Genomic DNA, 20,761 nt, shown 5'->3' with positions numbered 1-20,761 from the left:
ACCGCGACGGGAAGTCCGGGTAGAGCAGTCGGCGGCAGTCCGGGTCGGCGGCGGCCGACTCCCGGTTATACTCCAGCCAGGCGGTGAGGTGGGTGCGGCGGGCGGCCTGAGCCGCCTGCCGCTCCTGTCCCGGCTCGAAGTACACCAGCTGGTGATCCTCGAGGTGCACCTGTAGGGCGACCACGTTCGGCTGCCGCTGGCTCATCGGCACGTCGAACAGACGCCAGCAGGCCTCACTGGCGCCGATCGAGCGCATGTCCTGGTACTCGGCGATCTCGTCATCGCCGCCGATCAGGTTGTCAGCGCGCACCATCTGGCGGTCCGGGCCCTTGTAGATGTACCTGAAAAGATACTTGACACTCTGCACCGAACAGCACACCTCCACGTTCACGTGCGCCTCATATTTTAGGGACAGGTATGGAGAGAAGGGTACCACCCACTGGTTGGTGATGAGCCGTCCGTCACGCACAAACTCCTGGCCGCCCTCGGCCGCTGGTCGCCGCCTGTAGACAGGGTACGGATGGTCATCCCGCCACTCTGTCGCGTTGGCGAACGGCTTGGGGAAGCCCTTGGAGCAGCGGCCGCCGTCCATGCAGGCGGCTGTCGGGTTGGCGGCGCCGCACTGGCGATGTACCATAGTACTCACCACGATTTCGTGCAGGCGGCGCGCCTGGTCTGACCTGGCCGGGTCGGGCAGTTCCGCCGTGATCACCGCGTCTACATCGTCGGCAGTCCGCGGGCGGTCCTCCTGCCGGACGATGACCAGGATATGGCCGTGCGGCAGACCTGCAGGAAAAATAAATTACGTTTTAAACGTCGATTGAGATAGAACATTACTTGAAAAAATGACCTAAGGTCGGGGTGATGACCGAACGTGTCATAGCCTATCGAATACAACAGTTGTATGAGATAAAATATATGACCTTAAAAGTTGACCTCAGGTCAAGGTCATGACCTAACGGAAAAATAAATTGTTACTTATCAATCGATCAGAGATGGTGAAATTCACACAATCCAGGTGCTTTCATTGCTCTGCCATGCATCAAGCAAAAGGTTACGTCGAAAAAACACAGTGGTGACCTTCTTATGACCTAACATGACCTTCCGAGTCAGTGCTAGCCATTAGCTGCACTTAGCCCATTGCAGATAGGCAAAGATGTTGCGATTCTAAAAATATCTTGCGGTTGAACTTGTAAGCTCGACCTGACCGTAAGTGAACTGAGCGCTAAGGTTATGCACACGATATAACATTGATGCATGGTGAGCTGTATCTCTTTCTCACTCCCCATCCCCACACGCACACAAATACAAACATTTAGTGCTTACCTCGTTTTTGGAACTCGACCACCATCAGCATGGAGACACAGCGTCCGAAGATGCCGCTGGTGGTGAGCTCCTTCAGCAGGGCCTTCAGCTTCAGGTGGAACACCCTGGCCACCAGATCGGGACGGGACTGCGCATCCTGGCCGGGCAGGAGCGCCGCCTGGATCTCAGGCCAGTTTGGGTTGCAGGTAAACGTAACGAAGTACGTCGGCCGGCCGTACACTCGCACGATGGCCATGGCGTCCTGGTACCTGAAACGTTGAGACAAAGGTAAAGCACCAAAATGAGAAAATGAACTATCGCAAAAATCCTGTTCATGGGTTGACGAAATAACGCAAAAATGTTCCGATCACTTTTTTCAGGTTAAAGTCAGGTCACCAAAGGTCGTCGAAGGCTAAAATTTCGCCCATTTTCAGGTCAAATGTCGGAAATTTTCAACAACATAGCGAATGACTCAGAAGCCAATAGACATAAAGCATCTCGAAAAAGCTTATTAAATAGTAGCACTATGGGCATTAACGCTCTTTTTGAATCTTTTCTCAGATTTGACCTAAAGTCAATGGTCTAACTACAGGACCCCAAAACTGCCTAACAGACGATTTAAAAATAGAGTTCGCAAACATGACCTAACCCTAGGTCACTGAACTGATATCAAAATTCCGATATATTCATTTAATGCATTGTCGCTCTTATCAATCGCTGACTTTTTCAAAGCGATCAGTTAGGTATTCGGTGAAGCTATTGAAGGCATCAAAACTTCTCATAAGGTGAGATCGTTTGACGTGGCCTGTTGACCTGACCTTGAGTGACCTTGACCCCGAAATTTTCACAACGGATGCAGAAAAGGTGCATCATACGATTTGCCAAAGGCGGTTGCAACTATTTTCGAGATATTCGCGAAAAAAACGGAAGGGGTGCTCAGACGCCCCCCCCCCGCCCCCAATGGCACGGGTTATCCATAATCCAGTGGATTAAAACAACTGGTTTCTACATAATAAACAATGCAATGCGCCCGTAAATAGCTTACCTGCGTTGGTAGTACCGGGGCCCGCCGGTGAAGGAGGCCGGCAGGATGACACGCTGACCGACGCGGTCTCCGCCGGCCAGCTCCCTTTCGGCGTCCCCCGGCAGCGCGTCCTGGAGGCGCTGGTACAGCTCTGCACGCAGGCCGGCCTGGTTCCGTGCCAGGTACAGCAAACGCTGTGTCTCTACGCGCGCAAAAGCCATGCACACGTACTCCTGAAACAGTCGTCCTGCGCGGAACAGTGAGTCATCGAGATCGGGTCGCAGCTGCAGCCGATGAGCGTAATACTGCATCAGCGTCACGCCCCTCACGTCCCCGCGCCCGTTTGCTACCGCCTGCCGTAGGTCCGGCTGCCAGCCGTCTGTGCCAAACGGCAGAAGGAGCACGAAGTGCAGTGCCTCAAACGCCCGGTGCGTCTCATTTACCGTCTGGAGGAACGGACCTTCGGCATCGGCACGGCGACGCAGCACGATGTCCTGGTGGACGGGCTCCTCGTCCATCAGCACGGCCACCTCCCGGAACCCCTCGGCGCGGTTGTACCGTCGGGGGTGCTGGTCGGCCGGGCGGGCGTCGGCACTTACCACCAGTCTCTGCTGCTGAACCTCCTCCTCCGGCAGCTCGGCGGCGTGGATAAAGTCCTGCACATAGGGATTTACCTGACGCAGCAGAACCTGCAGCTGTTCGAGCAGCGTCAGCAGACGCACCCGCTCTGGCTCGCGGGTGCCGCGGGGCAGCGGCACATGTCCGAGGCGAAGGGCGGCCTCTGCCGCCGGGTCGTCACAGTCTGGGTCATTTACGTAAATCTGGGCGAACGACGGCCGCTCCCCGTCTCTGGCCTGCAGCGGACCGACGCGGTGATACAACCTACCTTGTATGATCACTGATGGTGCGTACCCACCGTCCGCCGGTCTCACCTCTCTCGTCATCATAGACGCCAGAGACAGCGCCGTGTTCAGGCGCCGGGAGTGCTGCCTGAATGTGCGTGCCTCCAGCGTGTCACCCGTCCACAGGTCACGGAGCAGCGGTGGCGGGGCCGGCAGGGGATCAAGGTTTACCTTTCCCCCCGAACAACAGATAGTGGCCCGCTCCCCTCGCCAGAGGAGGGCGCCGCAGTGCGGACATACCGTGTCGCGTGCCCCCGTGTCAAGTCTGGCCACCGGCTGGCGACCGGACAGCACAGAGTCGGCGTCACAGGCGGCTCGATTGGCCCGGTCGGCCCTGCGGCGCCCCTCCATGTGACCCCTCGCATTAGCTGCCCGTTCCGCGTCACGTACCTCGTCGGGCATGTCAGCCCGCCGCTGCCGCTCACGTTCAGCGTGCGCTGCTCTCTCGGCGTCATCGAAGTCAGCCCGCCGCTGTCGCTCACGTTCAGCGTGCGCTGCTCTCTCGGCGTCATCGAAGTCAGCCCGCCGCTGACGCTCACGTTCAGCATGCGCTGCTCTCTCGGCCTCGTCGAAGGCCGCCCGCCGCTGTCGCTGTCTCTCGGCGACCGCCGCTCTTTCGGCCTCATCTAAGGCCGCCCGCCGCTGTCTTTGCCGTTCTGCGTCACGGAGAGCTTCAGCCTCCCGCCTGGCCTGGGCCATCCGTTCGCGGCGCCGGCGCTGAGCGGCGGCATTCGCCGCCCGAGCAGCACTGCCCCGGTCATGGCGCGGCATGGATATCTAATTTAGATGAGGAAAAGTGCAGAAGGCAGGTGATAATTTTGGGAAAATTGCGAGGAATTAAGCAATTAACAGGTCTGGTACCCGAAATACCATCAATCAAACACCTCAGCGCAAAGTTTGAACGATCGAGCAAACGAATTCACAGCAGGGCTTACTGAGACGACCAACAATCAGGTGAGCAAAGATAATACGCAAAAATGCGCAAAATTTCACTCAAACGATTGCCCGTCGAACAGTCGATCCCACAGCGAACGCTATCACCCGAGCCTGTTTTGCTGAAGTTGTTTACAGTATTGTTGCGTATCCCGTTGCTATGCGACAAATCAAGGCCGTGGCAAAAAAGTGAACGCAAGCCTGGATAAATGAATATCTCACTCAATGCAAACAAAAATATCTGTTCAAAGTACACTTTAATATTTCAAATACTTAAGGACGAAGCATCAAACTGAATAACGGAAAGCATTTATGAACGCTCTGTATTAAGAGTTCACAGTCATTTCCTCACCTAACTTTAAAGTATAACAATATTTGAGCCGCCTGTAGCAACTCGGCCGTGGCGCAGTCGATAGCGCTTCGGATTTCAGCGGCGTAGGTACCGGGTTCAATTCCCGGGGGCGGCCGGGCACTTTTCTCCTTCGACGCGATCAACAGAAATTCGTTGGAAAGCAGCGTGGCGTCACTGAAATACTGTCGTCTGCTTGAGTTAATTTCACGGAAATTTATGAACTTTTCGAAAATGTTTTAGGTGGATATTGGTCAGAAAAGAATGCTCTTTCCGAATATATAGGTTTCATAGCGATTGGTCAGCGTTTTCAATACGTTTTGATGTTGTAAAGGACGTCGCGCTCCGCGCGAATCAAATTTTCAAATTAATTTTTCATTATTAAGGAAATGGTACGGATCATCAGTTTTTGTTTGCTATTCTCTGATTATAAATACATTTGTCTGCAAAATGATACAACACCGATTTCATTCCGTCAAGCCGTTTTCCAGCGGCATCGATTTTCCCGTCACAATGCACGAAATAGGTCATTTTTTCACAACCGGGGGTGCTGTCTTGCACGTGGCGCGTGCTATACTATGAAACCATATCAGTACGCTAGGCCCATCTCTCCTCTATCCAGTGGTGAAAACCGCTTCTCGCTGCGACCCTCCGTTGCCGATTTATACAGCCGGGAAGCAGGCGCCGCAGACCGGTTTTCGCCCGATCGTCGAATTGACCGTTTCCCGTGTTAACCCTATGGCGCACGCGAGCGCGTGCTGACGGCGCACCCCTGGTCCGATCACGACCAAATTTTAATACAAAGGCCGCCCACGCCCACAGATTCGGCATGCCAAATTTCACGTCGATACGCGGCGCCTTTCAGGCGCAATAAGACACATAAGTCATGACGGATTACGCACGCACGCACGGACAACTTATAATTCATAATATAGACTAGATGGCATGTTTTGCGCTATAACTGTGCGTTTTGATAGATGGGTTTGATGGGGCATTTGTTTGGGTGTCAGAACTTATGATTTTTATTTGTCTTATTTTGTCGGAGTTGGATATTTGTTTGAACGGCATGTTATGCTGGTGCTGGTTGCGAGTTGTTAGAGTCTTTCTCATGGTTTGCCTTTATCGAACTCAAACCCACCCTACCCTACCCTAACCTACCCATACCCGATCTTACTCATAACTTACACATAGTTACCTTTACTCGATTAAAGTAACGTACCAAATTTGAGCGCAATCGGCCCAGCCGTTCTTGAGATATAAAACTGGCCTGCTGCACGTGCGCACGCGCTAACTAAGACTCTTAGATGACTTGTGCCAGCCACCCTTCTAAATTGTTCCTAACGGTGTACAAAATTTGAGCGAAATCGGCCCAGCCGTTCTTGATATGCAGAAGCGGACCCCTCACGTGCACACGTGCAATCGATCCACCCTACCTGTCACAAATGACCATATATCGCCAGGTTAGTGCCCCCTCCACCCACAGTTCAAGTTTCAGCGCAATCGGCCCAGTAGTAGCTGAGTTATTCCTAGTACAATAATGTGCTGTTTACTGGTAGGCGCTTATTTTCAGTGTTTGGAATTCCCCTTTGCGGGCGGTGCTTTGCAGCCCATGCTTTGATAGCTATTGTGAAAAGTGGAATGACCTGACGGCCATAAGCCATCGATCGGATTTTGTCGAAAAATACGTGTAACGTTAACAAAATACGGTCGTATGTTTGAGTCATTTTCACAAAAGTTTATTGACTTTTCGATAATATTTTGGGTGGATATTGGTCAGAAAAGAATGCTCTTTCCGAATATATAGTTTTCATAGCGATTGGTCAGCGTTTTAAATACGTTTTGATGTTGTAAAGGACGTCGCGCTCCGCGCGAATCAAATTTTCAAATTAATTTTTCATTATTAAGGAAATGGTACGGATCATCAGTTTTTATTTGCTTTCCTATCATTACACGTACATTTGTCTGTAAAATAATACAACACCGACTTCATTCCGTCAAGCCGTTTTCCAGCGGCATCGGTTTTCTTCCCACAATGCATGAAATCGGTCATTTTTTCACAACCGGGGGTGCTGTCTTGCACGTGGCGCGTGCTATACTATGAAACCATATCAATACGCTAGGCCCATCTCTCCTCTATCCAGTGGTGGCAACCCCACCTCGCTACGGCAATCTGTCGCCGAGTTTTGGGCCCGGGAAGCGGGCGCCGCAGGCCAGTTTTCGCCCGATCTTCAATTTGACCGTTTCCCGTGTTAACCCTATGGCGCACGCGAGCGCGTGCTGACGGCGCACCCCTGGGCCGATCACCCCCAAATTTTAATACAGAGGTCCCCCACGCCCACAGATTCGGCATGCCAAATTTCACGCCGATACGCGGCGCCTTTCAGGCGCAATAAGACACATAAGTCATGACGGATTACGCACGCACAGACAACTTATAAATCATAATATAGATTCCAACATCTCCCTTTTTTAGGTTAATTTTGGAATGTTAAAGGATATTGAGCATACGGCCTCTCTGTTTATTACTTTGAGTTTTATATCTTTACAGCGGCATGCATAGATAAATTTCATCGTAAATCCAACATCTCCCTTTTTTTGGGTTCATTTTGGATTGTTAAAGGATAGTGAGCATACGGTTATTCTTCTACGATATCTCCCTTTTTATTTTCAACTGCTTCTCCCCTCTAAATCCACAATCTTCTCATCTTACCTTCCACGACCTCCAAGTAGCTTCCTCCCTAGACACGTCAGGGCTCGCTCAGCTGCTGGAGGCGACATGAGTCACCGGCTCGCGTGCTACCCCAGACATCGACCCAGCCGGGTTAGACCGACTGACCTCGGAGTGCTGGTGGTGGGACGCGGAATCTCGGGACGGGGAGTGTAGGATGTTGGGGTGCTTGGATGGGAAATAGAGATCCTGCTTGATAGAAAGGCGGTGCTCGGCTAGCAACGTTGGACATGTGGTGTCTTCGGTTTTGGTAGTAAAACTTTCCGGTTTTGTCATATTGTGTTTAATAGTCAGTAGTCACCAACACCTTTATTGGTTGCTACGCTGTAGGATGGCTTTCATAGTTTGTGTTTGTTATGCTGTATAGCATAGGAGTCGCTGCTGAGTGCTAAACCAAAGACTCATTTTACACATTGTAATAGTTGCATAGTTTGAAATATTATATGTTGCACAACGTAAATCATCGTATTTTAGTAGGGATTATAGTTCGAAAATTAATGCGCCGTGCACGTTTCAAATGAATAAAACACAACACACGTTTCGCCAAGGCCAATTTTAAGAAGCCACGATGCCCTATGAATTATGAGTTTGACGATGCATATTTTATCGCTGGGTTAGTATGTGTCATATGACAGCAGTCATCTGTCTTATGCTTTTGTAACAGCTGTAGGTACAGGGACCCGCAGTTGCTACTGTACACATATATTACCAATTTAGAAATGTGCTATTATTTGCGAAGTGCTGGCCACTGGAGAAAGGAAATGTAGCGCAAAGCATGGAGGAATAACACATGTTTGCCCCTAGGACGTATGTTTTGTATAATTCCTCTTACCGCAACAGATATTCTTCCAAAACTACAATCGTGGTATTTTTCCGCGCCGGTTGCCTCCCCAGAGCCCGTCCTTGGTATCGCCTATAGCTTCCGTTCCCGCTACGTGAATGAAAGTCACGTGACTACTACACGTTTGCGCTCAGTACTAACACACCTAGCCCGAGGGCCGGTCCGTAGCGGGGAGGGGTAGAACGCCAGAGCTCCAGCGCAGTGGAGGTGGTGGTGGCCCGTATCATAAAGAGGCAACCGTAAGCAGAATTACAATTGCCGCATTATGATATTATGATAAAGTTTTCTTTGAATGTATTGATTGACAAGAAAGTGCAATGCTTATCTATATTATGAATTATAAGATGTCTGTGCGTGCGTAATCCGTCATGACTTATGTGTCTTATTGCGCCTGAAAGGCGCCGCGTATCGGCGTGAAATTTGGCATGCCAAATCTGTGGGCGTGGGCGGCCTTTGTATTAAAATTTGGGCGTGATCGGACCAGGGGTGCGCCGTCAGCACGCGCTCGCGTGCGCCATAGGGTTAACACGGGAAACGGTCAAATCGAAGATCGGGCGAAAACCGGCCTGCGGCGCCCACTTCCCGGGCCCAAAACTCGGCGACAGATTGCCGTAGCGAGGTGGGGTTGCCACCACTGGATAGAGGAGAGCTGGGCCTAGCGTATTGATATGGTTTCATAGTATAGCACGCGCCACGTGCAAGACAGCACCCCCGGTTGTGAAAAAATGACCGATTTCATGCATTGTGGGAAGAAAACCGATGCCGCTGGAAAACGGCTTGACGGAATGAAATCGGTGTTGTATCATTTTGCAGACAAAGGTACGTGTAATAATAGGAAAGCAAATAAAAAGTGACGATCCGTACTATTTCTTTAATAATGAAAAATTAATTTGAAAATTTGATTTTTACGGAGCGCGATGTCCTTTACAACACCAAAACGTATTGAAAACGATGATCAATCGTTATGAAACCTACATATTCGGAAAGAGCATTCTTTTCTGACCAATATCCACCCAAAATATTATCGAAAAGTCAATAAACTTTTGTGAAAATGACTCAAGCATGCGACCGTGTTTTGATAACGTTACGCGTATTTTCCGACGAAATCGGATCGGTGGCTTCGGCAGGCAGGCCCAGGCAGGCCATTGAACCTTTGACAACAAACGGTAGCGGAAGGCACCTCTCGCCAGGGGAATTCGCCAGTAAATAAAATAAATTTATTCTTGCAATAACTCAGCCGCTACCGGGCCGATTGTGCTGAATTTTGGGACTGTCAACGGGCACATATCGAACGACACATTACCATATGTAGGGTGCTAAATGCTAATGCACGTGCACACCTGGAAAGGAGCAGTTTCCTATCTCAAGAACGGCTGGGCCAATTTCTCTCAAACTTGGTACACACTACAGAACCCGTAAAATCAATTAAATACCATACAGTTATCGCGCAAACATGGCCATCTAGTCAGATATAATAAAACGGTGTCCAAGGCCTTGGAAGAACTATAAAACATATTCAGCAACGTATAAATTTATGATACAGGCCATGACCTTTCACCTTGCCTCCGGGGAGGACCGCTCAGGAATCCACATACCGAACGAATCGAGGCCTCGCAGCGCGGCGGCAGACGAGGTGGATAAACCATTGCCGCCTGATCTTTCGGTTACTTATGTTTCCAGAAGAAGGAGGGGGGGGGGGGGGTGGAGGATGAGCGCTGTTTTCAACCCACTCACCAATCCTTTCCTTATTAACTTATAGCTTACCGAAAAAATGCAACCCAATGGTGGCCGTCACGAGATGTAGCGAATAGTGCCTCAGCCAGAGTAAACTTTACGCATTGGAATTCAGGCCAGTGATCCTGAAGCATTATTTTATTTTTGTCGTGCATAAGCTGGGATGACGTGGGCCAAGTTAATTTCGAAGAAACGGTTTTAGTTTCAGAACATTTCTGAGGCTAGTCGCGCCAAATAGTATACGTTTGTTGCAAAATGTCAAATAGAATGTTGACGTGCTATCCAGATGATGGAATTTATTTGACACAAGAAGTCAAAAAGGGGCATCGTTCGTCATCCTGCATACCTATAAATCGATTCGTCACCTCGGTTCGAGCTCAATAGTTCTTTTCGCGGATGATCGGTTTCGTTTTTTAGGGGGGGGGGACAGTTTATGAGCCAGCAGCCACCCTCCCCAGTCCCCCCAATAATTGTTGACAAATATTGTGATGGCCTAAAATGCCCTCAATTGTGTTTCGTATTTGGGGCTCTCAACTTCGATTTGTTAAAGTTATTTGTCTATTCATTATAAAAGCTGTCAAATTTGCCGTATCATTAAACTTTTATTGAGTTTGTATTTCACACTTATCTAAAATGAACAGTTCTATCACTGGCCTCTTTTATGAATGGATGGTCGCATGAATGAACGAATGAATAGCTCTACATCATTTGATTTTGAGCACCAGCTGAAATCAATCCTAAAATTTAATCTACCAGTCTGCAACGAAAGGGTTTAAAAACCAGTGCAAGTTAGGTGCAGTTACTAGTCTATGCCGTTTTTTATTAAGTGTCTCATAGCTCCTTAATCTTGAGCCGCTTCTCTCACGATTCATTTTATGTGGTGCTTACATTGTTCAAGAAGTTATAGTATTCGAGCTCGTTGGTCTTAAAAACTGCTATCGAAGTAAATTAAAGTGCTCCGGGCTTCGGCACTTAAAAACCAATCGATATCTAACCCTCACCCATTTAGGCATTTCTTTTCAGCGTCTTACATGTAGCGGAGGGGCGTAGAAACCCTCAGCCATTCGGCCCTTGATAAAAAGAGCCAGTGCTTTGCTGAAAAAGAAAAAAGAGCGAGCTGCTCGTGACGAGAGAAATCCGATGATTTGAGGCTCCTGGTCATCGCTGACGAGACTAGAAAGCCAATTATTTTTATGTCCTGGTCAATGTTGAGATCCTAGGTCATTGGTTGACCTTCCTGATCAGGTTAATAACCCAAAGGCACGGAAAATTGGGTCCTGCTAGAATTTCTACAAGTGAAGTTTGCTGGGACTTGGCTTGCTTCTGACTCCGAACTTGCACTTGCTTTGATCAAAGATGATGTATCAAAGCATTTGGGGTAGGACTGGTCACGCCAGATCACCCATTAGGCGTTCTGCCGGCTTTCCATAGAATGTTAACCAGCACTTACAGCCTTGCAACATATTGCATAGGCACTATAACTGATACCTAAGCATGCCTAGTTTTCAAATGCTAAAATGGGTGCTAAATTTCAAACCAACACTTCCTAAAAACCACAGTAAAAAGGTGTAAATTTTAAGGAAGTTAACCGAGATCATTTCAAGCAAATGACCTTAACTTGAGTTTCACGTGACCTTGGCACCGACAACAATCAATGAGACAAACATTAGATAGTATATTTCACATGTTGTCACGTCCCTAATTACGAAACGACTATGGAAACACACAGAAGATGTGCGCTGACTTTCAATTGCTATTCTGGACTGACATGATCTTGAGAAAAATAATCACAGGTTAAAGGTAATTTGGTTCAGGGATTTAAAATTCTCGGAGAAGATGCAAAAATGATAAGGGCTATTTAATTTTCCGGGAAGTTGTAACATTGATTAACTCCAGGGCACCAAAGAATCGTCGCAATACTTCGCTTTGCCGCGATTTATTGGTGAAAAACGGGGCGCGGTCTATTTACCTCTACTTATATGTGTGGTGAGGGTTAATATTCATTTTATCTGTGCTGATGAATGTGCAACAATTTCTACATGAACTGAGACCAGTCCATATGAGTATGTTTTTCTCACGGACAATGACAATATAAAAACAATGCGAATAAAACTAAACGTTTCGGACAAAAACGTGCCTTCGTCAGTGCAGTGGAGAAAAATAAGTGTAGGTTTAACCATAGTGGTTTAACATCGATGAGAACTATATGCGGCACCGTCTCGGTCTGGCCAGCCGGGTTGCCGATAAAATAAAATGTTTATAAGCTTCCATGGTGTGCTTAAAAAACTGCTGAAAATATATCTTTAAAAAAATAAAGATAACTACTTCCTCGATTTAGTCGAAAGAAAACATGTATGCCAGTTACTTATTTCTTGCCACTGACGGAGGCTTTTGTGTGCGAAACGTCTGGTTTTATTCGTATTGTTATTGTATTGTCATTCCCTGTGAGAAAAAAGGTCAGTTAGTTAGCGCTCAGTCAGTTAGTAACCATAAGAGCGAAACGGCTTAATGTAACACAATTCACTGTGTATACGAAACCTATAAGTCCCTAAAAATAATCCTATTTACAGCTTTTAAAAAGATACAGCTTATACAGCTTAGGCTTACAATTTTTTTCTGCATTAAGATAATATTTATTTATCTCCTCAGAATATGGTAAATTAGTGCTGCTGAAGTTCGCTTTCGAAGCGTCTCCTCTAAGCATTCCACAGTTCTCTAGTGCCATTTTGCATCACGGAACATGGCTGGGCGCGGGACAGGTCATGTGCGAGCTTGGACGGACCACGTGACCACCTCCTCCCCTCCCCCTCATTCCCGTCCCCTTCCCCAGCAGGGCGTCCGATCTAACCGCGCCCCAGGCAGTCGGCTCGGTCCGACCCTCACTGGTCGAGCCACGGCGGCCCGGTGCCGCCTGAGTTTGTGCCGGGTGCAAAACTGGAGCAGTAACTAGCGCCGGAACTAGTAATCAGCACGACCATCGTCAGATGGCAGGAGTGAATTGAATAAGCGGTTCCAGGTTTCAGACGGAATGGGGCAGGAAAAAGCGCTGAAAACAATGTTTTGCTGATATAGCCATAAAATGTTCACTGAATTAGGAGAGCAGCACATCAGTTTAAAGCCCTTCAGATGGTGGTTTTAATAAGCGCACAATCATTTCCCAATTCACCTCCAACGGTGTCACAGGCCAAGAATACGCTGAAATACTAGTGTGTACAGAAGCAACTGCGGGTCCCTGTACCACTGGCGGCGACGGCGTTTGATTGGCGCAAATAAGGCGTGTCTGATCGATGATTGGCCGAGATGGGACGCGGCTGCGATTTGATTGGCTGCCGCGGTCTGTTGTTTTCCGTCTCATCACCTCCCGATTGGTCCGCCCCAAACAGCTTATTGGTAGCGTGTCTGTCTGTCGTCGCCTCGGGCTGTGTGTGGCTGCATGTTTGTCGGTGTCTTTTCTTGCATGTTGGTATGTCTGTACTTGTGTCTCTACTGTCATGACCTGCCTGCATTTTGGCCTAATTGAATTTGCATTTTTGAACATACCTGAACATGTCTGTATACCTATGATATAGGTATGTGGCCTGGCCCGTATGTATCCGTACGAAGGCTTCTGCCTACCTGCACTTCTCTGTTTCCGTGGAAGGTGTCTGTATGGATCGGTCTGCCTGTCTGTATGTCTGTTTGTGTGTCGGTGTGTTCGGAACGTGTCCCGTATGACGCATCCTCAGCTGTGGAATGGCGCCGGTTACACATATGTGGCGCAGCAGACACACTTGTAGCGCAGTACCTCGTCCACTGGGGTTGGAAACACGCCTGCTGTCCCCGGCTTTGAAGTATCTGTTATATAAAAAAGTATCTGTTATATTTTATTATAATTTTATTAAATTATAATTATTATAATTTTTGCTAGAAATGTTTTTGTTCGTCCATAGTTGCGAACTGTGATTTTGGACTTTTCATGATAGATTTATCTTATTAGAGGCATTGATTTATTTTCGATATCTTTCTGTTACAAGTACCTATCACCAATTTGTCATATCATTATCATAAGTCTTTCGTTTTGGCTCGTCATTTCTAAACCTGAAGTACCTACTTCATGTCTGTAAATTACCTGACTAGTTGCATATGTAGCTCATTTTGCAGGCCGGAAGAGTCAAAGTTTACCAAACTCCCGGAAAAGATTACCTAAACAGCACCAAAACTCCACTATATGGTGGCTGGCGTTGCCGGTCACGGGCCCCAAATTCTGTCATAGTTGGGCACGGTCGTATATTTTAATATAACACAGCTGCAGCGATTCGTGGCGGGCGGATCGTTTTTGAGTGGGACCGTACCAGGCAGTTCCGCGGGGCTAATGGAAGCGTGCCAGCCACCGTGGGGGGAGGGGGAGGGGCGGGGAGAGGAGTCTGGTTGCTATGCGGGGTTACGAAGTAGTAGACAAGGGCAAATTGGAGCTTCAAGTGAGGTAATATGGACGCACATTTGGGATTCTATGAATATCGGCATTCTGTATGCTTCAATTAGGTACTATCGCCATTGGCATTGTTTCTAGCAAACATGTGAACGCAGGGCAAATGTCCTACGGGTGGTCAAAGATTCGGTAGTTAGTTTGGTATCGGCGAATCCACCAATATAACTTGAGAAAAAAAACAGCCAAAGAATCAAAAGAAATTGTGAGGGAAACTAATATTCCACATCTCCAATAGTCTGATGTTCCCTGTCCGATAAGGTGCTAGGAAGGTCAGATACGGAGGTCACGCCTGTCAACGATGAGCTCCGGTATGTAACACGCCAAAGGGATGATCACCCACGCCAGACCCGCTGTGCCAGGCGCTGCGTCTCACGATATTCACGATGGGAGGCGTGGAAAAAGAAGCATGTATGGGACATCGTTGGTGGAGACGGCACAGTTTATTGATCGCCGTCCCGGGGGTCGCATTGACATGTTCTCTTTACCCCTCCCCATGTGTAACCGTGGAACTATTTAGGTACTCTAACAATAAACAATTAACCCTCGCACCGACGGGGGGGGGGGCGGATATCCGCCCCCCCCCCCTGATATTTTTCGCGAATAGCGGGATTTGGTATGACTATAACCTCATCAATTTTACACATGGTGTGCAAGTTTGAACCTCCTACCGTTTAAGGTCAGGTCACCAGGTCACTTTGAATGACCCAACCTCAAGTCACTTTTTTGCAACTTTGTCACCGTGCCAGAGCTACAGTAGATGTCGGAGGCCTTTGAAAGTCGCCGGATATTATTAGGTCATTAGTAGCTACAATTTGTATATCTCGGAATTTTGATATCGGTGACCTAAGGTCAGGTCAATTTCGCGACCTCCCCATTATAAGTCAATGGGGGAAAAATCAACTCCCTGTTTTTACCACTAAAACGGGTCGGAATGGCCCCATATACCATACATGACTTCATATACGATCAACCTTCACTACCTTGAGGTCTGTTTTGCTGTTGGGCAGCTGTGAGGTCATGTGACGTCATCAAAGGTCACCAAAGGTTTTTGGCCAATAACTCCGTACAGGAACAAGATACAGACGCGTGGATGGTCTCATTGTGTTCAGCTCGTCAAGACGCATCGAATGATATACATGATGACCTCGAGGTCACGTGACCTGAGGTCAACCTTTGACCTTGACCTTTCGAGGTCAACCTATATATCACTCGATGCGGATTGACGAGAGGATCACGATGATGCCCTTAGTTTGTTCCTATCTTGACTAATTCGAAAGTTATTCGAGAAAAACTCTCTCCATATCTAGCGCCGCCATTTTGACTTTTTCGACCCCTGTGACGTCATCTTTGACCTGACCTGAAAATCACCTTTGTGAAAATTGTAGATCTTGGCCGTGCGTATCCGATGCCGTTTACCGCTTGTCGCTATCTTGCTTCGTTCTCGAGATCTCAGGGGGGGGGGGGGGCGGTCATCCGCCCCCCCCCCCCCCCCGTCGGTGCGAAGTTGGCGCAGACCCCCGTCGGTGCGCGGGTTAAACAGACAGTCCTACAGGACTGTCGTGTAAATCAAACCACCGCCATAACTCATTAGCGTGTGACTGAGGGAATGTATAAGTTATGACTAAGTCGTGTTACAATTTGGCTCAGTTGAGGACAGCTGCATAATAAATATCTCCATCCTAACGAAACATGTTGCGAGATGTGGTCAGTTGTTTATTGTAATGTTGAAACATGAAACTAGAAAATAGATCTCATATTCTTAGCTTCGCCAGTATTTGTACCTAATAATTACAACATCAACAACTATCAGCATCTCTTGGCTGTTAGCATTTCGACAGAAATTAATCATGTGCACCACCCCCGCCGTTTCCAGCGGTCGTTAGTGGTCCCACAAGCCTTGCGGTGTACAGCATAGAACCAGGCGCTTGTCACTGCTGCCATCTACCGACGAAACCATGCAACTGACGCGAGTAGTGCGGAACAGCATAGTTTCAGGCGCTTGATGCTGCTGCCATCTATTGACGAATCCTCGCAACATGACTTGGGCGTTGCGGCACAGCATGATTTCAGGCGCTTGACGCTGCTGCCATCTATTGACAAAGCCGCGTAACAGCTGACGTGATCATTGCGGGACAGCATACTTTCAGGCACCAACTATCAGTGCCATCTAGCGGGAAGGATTGTAGCCATTTGCAGACTGCTTTGCGGTGTAGCTTGTTGATGGGAATTTTTACTTCTTATGAAAATGGGGCGGACCGGACATCTACATTCTACAGTGGAAGCTCTGACGTAAACCATTCCTGCCATGTGGCCGACCTTCTTTTTGTACCTCTATCTATCTTTTCATCTATCGTTATCCCTAATCTCTATCTTGACTTCACGGACCCGGTATTACGCCTCTGCCTTGAGTACCCAATATGGAAGCTGTGACGTCACGCAGTGCTGCCATATGACCGTTTGTTCTTTCCTCCTCCAGACTCCACGGACCCGTTCTCGCGTCTCTCCGGCGTCGACGACATGGACGCTGTTACGTCAGAGCGTCTCGACCAATTAACGCGCATCTCTGAGAGCTCGGCGCTGGCCGACTCCGATCCAGTGACGTCAGACCAGCTGGAACAGATGACCTCCCAGCTGAGCCGCGTTCAGGAGACGAGTGACGCGGCGGCGAGTGATGAATGGCAGGACAGCGGCGAGGACAGTGACGCAGAACTGCACGTGAGTTGGTGTGTGGGGCCTAGAGCTGACCCGACCTGACCTGAGCGAGAAGTGCCAACAAAGTTCCCGTGACATGCACGTTCAAATATGCACGAAAACACTTTGTTTCGGTCACATTGCGTAATAAAACCAGTTGGAATGCATCGAGCATGGTTGCTCATGAATCTGTAGCTACAACTTGTGTGTAAAATAAAGCTTAGTTTTTTCTTAACCATCTGTCTATAAATTGCAAACTTTATACGCGTGTTTTCATTTGTGGTCGCCATTTAGTCAATAACCTGCCCAGAGTTGGTGGGTAGTTGTCTTGGGACATTTACACAATCAATCAAGTAATCCAAACCACCTTCTCACCCTTGTCATGTGTACTTGACTTGACGGCCGTCGCCCCTCTTACACCCTTCCATCTCTTCTGCCCTCACAGGAGCGTCACCTGCGCCGAGTGGCCGTCGAGGGAGCGGCCGAGGGGGTCGGATCCGGCCGCAGTCGTCAGCTATACCTCTCTGTACAGCCACAGCAGCGAGTCAAGGTACGTATGTGCTGAACGAGTTCCGGAGAATGGACGATATTTACTTGTATGACGTGTGGAGGGGAGGGACGATCATCATGCCAACCAATCTATCAAATATGCTGCTTAAGACTCGAGCTGATAATAGGCTTTGGGAGTGCAGCTGTGTTTTGGGTGTGCCTAGCCGGCATATGAATAGGAGTTGCTCCATATGAAAGTGCTGGGAAGCTAGTGCGTATGAAAGTCAATAATTATGTGCTTGATTATAATCAAGCGCATGTGTATTTTGAGCTTGGCAAGGGGTGCAGGAACATACTCATAGGAATAAGAGGCGAACTTCGGTAACATTGAATTGTGACGATTTTGTGTAGGGTGATTATTGCGAAGCGATGCGAATTGTCGAGTCATTTATATACTTGTCATCGAACACTTGTCATCCAGATTCAAAATAGCATGTCATCTAACATCTAATGTCATCTAACAACAGTGCACTTAACAATCATCCTCCACCCTCTGACTACTAGACCTACCCCAGTCTCCTATTCAGCTGACGGCCAGTGGCCAGCTGACGCCACAGACGTCACTCAGCTGACTATTGTGACGTGTCACCGCCGAGTCACGGCCGGTGACAACGCACGTGACGCTGACTCGAACACTGTCACAGCTGTGGCTTTTATCGCAGTGAGATATCACAGCTGTGACACTTGTGGGACACATTGCTAACTCGCCGACATAAGGCTCGGTAGCAGTGTTTTTGTGTGGCTGAACAGAGAGCGCTGGCTAAAAAAAAAACGAAAAAACGGTGGAATCTGTCGATGAAGGCCGACACGGGGCACCAGCATAGAGTGGTTACAGAAAATTAGGCAGACGGCCTTTTTAGTTTTTTTTTTTTAACTCATCTTTCGGTATTTCCCTCTTTTTTCCTCATGTTTCGTCGCCAAGCCACCGTCAATCAACTCATAAAATGAGAAGTGTCGCCTTTTCTCCTATCTCATTTTTCTTCATTCTTTCAATCTAACACCCTCTATATCCCTGTAGCGGACTGAGCCGGAGCGGGTTGGCCTGTGCCTTGCTCGACAGGTGGCGCTAGTTGTGGACACAGGTGGCGACGATGTTCGTACTGACCATTGGATGGTGGCGCCACCCTAAGCCAGTGGTGGCGCAGAAAGTCCAGTGCGCCGCCCATCGACGTGGCGTTTTTTGGCTGTGTGGCGCCGGCGTGAGACGCATGGAGTTTGTGCGCCGCCGTTCGCCACAATGTGATTCGGTGGAAAAACTTTGGTATGTTCTTTCATTATTTTATATTATTTGCCGTTTCTATTGCATTGTTAATGTGATATGAGCCTGACATGATATTAGCGATATTTCGGTGATAGGTAGACCCATGTCTATCGGATAGAGAGTAAAAATGCGTTTCTGGCTGATTTCAGAAACCTACGTTCTACCTACATTCTACATTCTACATTCTACGTTGCTACACTGCTACTACTTCTATCTACGGTCCGCATTTCTCCGCTATGCCGCTGTCTTATTTGTCCGTTCCTACCACCAATTGTTCACCTAAACAACTTTGCCTTACCATATCGTTTTCGCCGTTGGCACGCTGCCAGATGACGCTTTTGCCATGAAAGCCTGAATATATTATTTATTTGTTTTTATTTGTAGTGTCTCAAAGCCCTAACCGTTTCCCACAACAGTTTCAAAGTTTCCACAGCCTAGTGATATGGTTGTAGGTCTATGCAAAAGTTTGTCAGAATGCCCAAGGACTTTCCGAACATGATGCTGTTGTTATGAGTGTATCTCATTTGAAGATTCTGTCTTGATCGCCCGAAGAGGCTTCTCAGGGTGTAGGTCGTGTAAATGACAGTTTCTTGTGGCGAGAAGTTTTGTACCTGCTGCTGAGAATTCAATTGTGACTCAGTTCCTGATTGGTGTTGTGCTGTTAAATCCAGAACATGTCTGTAGCACAATTGAAACAGAAGCGAGGCAGATTGTTAGCTGCACTGACCAGGGTCAGGAGGAGGGCTTTCGTCTTGATTGATACCAGAGGTAGTCGGACTCAGCTAGCGTCAATCGTCCATGAGCTTGATCAGGCACTCGAGCAGTTGGAGGAGATGACAGATAGTTTAGTTTCTGTGCTGACATCTCAAGAGGAAGTTGATCAGGCAAGAGTGTATCAAGCAGAAGCAGACAGGCAGCATGAAGAAGCGGTGAGCCGGATTGAAGTGCATTTGAAGGAGAGGAAGGACGATCCACCATCAGTTACATCAAAGCAGGCGTCAGACTCTGCAGCATCAGACAAGACGTCAGCATCCCGGCTGGCAGAGATAGAGGCTAAGGTGAAGCAGCTAGAGCTGGAGCAGCTGCAGCGAAGGCTTGAGACGGAGAAGGAAGAGCAACAGATCCAGAGGAAGATGAAGCTACAAGAAGCAAAGGATGCTCATGCAGCTGCCGAGCTGCGTGCACAGTTGGCAAGAGCAGCTGAAGATGACCTAGCGTGGGACCGAAGAAATGATTTCTGTGGTGAGACCAAGGTCTGTGAAGCCCAAGGGGCACCTAGTGAAGAAGCTGGTTCGACTCATCTCAGCCGAGCCATCCCACCAGCTGCACAAGCTGTCCAAGGGGCAGCCACTGTTGAAGTAGCCGGTCCGTCTCGTCCCAGCCACACCATCTCACCGGCCGTTGGAGCTGTCCAAGGGGTAGCCACTGTTGAAGTAGCCGGTCCGTCTCGTCCCAGCCACACCATCTCGCCGGCCGTTGGAGCTGTCCAAGGGGCAGCCACTGTTGAAGAAGCCGGTTCGTCACGTCCCAGCCACACCATCTCACCGGCCGTTGGAGCTGCCCAAGGGGCACTCGGCGCCGACACAGCTGATTTGTTCTATTACAGTCATGTTCCCCCACCGGCTGTTGGAGCTGCCCGAGGGGCACCCACTACTGAACTAGCCGGTCAGTTTCGACCCACAGCCAGTGATGCGGTCGCCCAAGGGGCGCCCTGTGTTCCATCGCTGCTGCACAATAGTCTTCCGCGCTTGACTCTGCCGAAGTTCGGCGGCGAGCCGGCCGAGTGGCCGAAGTGGTGGGCTTCTTTTAAAGTTTTAGTACATGAACAGATCTCACTCTCCCCAACAGAAAAACTGATACACCTGCAAGCATCAGTGGTGGGTACTGCTAAGCTCACCATCAGTGGGATGATGTTTGATGGGGCCCTATATGAAGAGGCGGTGCATGCTCTGCAGGACAGGTTTGGCCGCCAGGAA

General features: G+C 48.7%; 1 protein-coding gene across 2 annotated transcripts in view; it reads left to right on the top strand.

Annotated features, from left to right (window-relative positions):
* The window catches only part of LOC122365107 (tyrosine-protein phosphatase non-receptor type 13-like), a 102,022-nt gene that overhangs the window by 71,850 nt on the left and 9,411 nt on the right, over positions 1 to 20,761 (top strand). For both annotated transcript variants that reach the window (XM_043336050.1, XM_043336049.1), the window contains exons 9-10: positions 16,761 to 16,999; positions 17,421 to 17,525. In XM_043336050.1, the coding sequence (XP_043191985.1) occupies positions 16,761 to 16,999; positions 17,421 to 17,525 (344 nt within the window). The remainder of the gene's footprint in view (positions 1 to 16,760; positions 17,000 to 17,420; positions 17,526 to 20,761) is intronic.

This window comes from Amphibalanus amphitrite, unplaced genomic scaffold, assembly GCF_019059575.1.
Source record: "Amphibalanus amphitrite isolate SeventyFive unplaced genomic scaffold, NRLGWU_Aamphi_draft 000715F_arrow, whole genome shotgun sequence".
Classification (NCBI taxonomy): Eukaryota; Metazoa; Arthropoda; class Thecostraca; order Balanomorpha; family Balanidae; genus Amphibalanus; species Amphibalanus amphitrite.
Note: the sequence above shows the minus strand (reverse complement) of the source record. Positions and strands in the feature narration are given on the sequence as shown.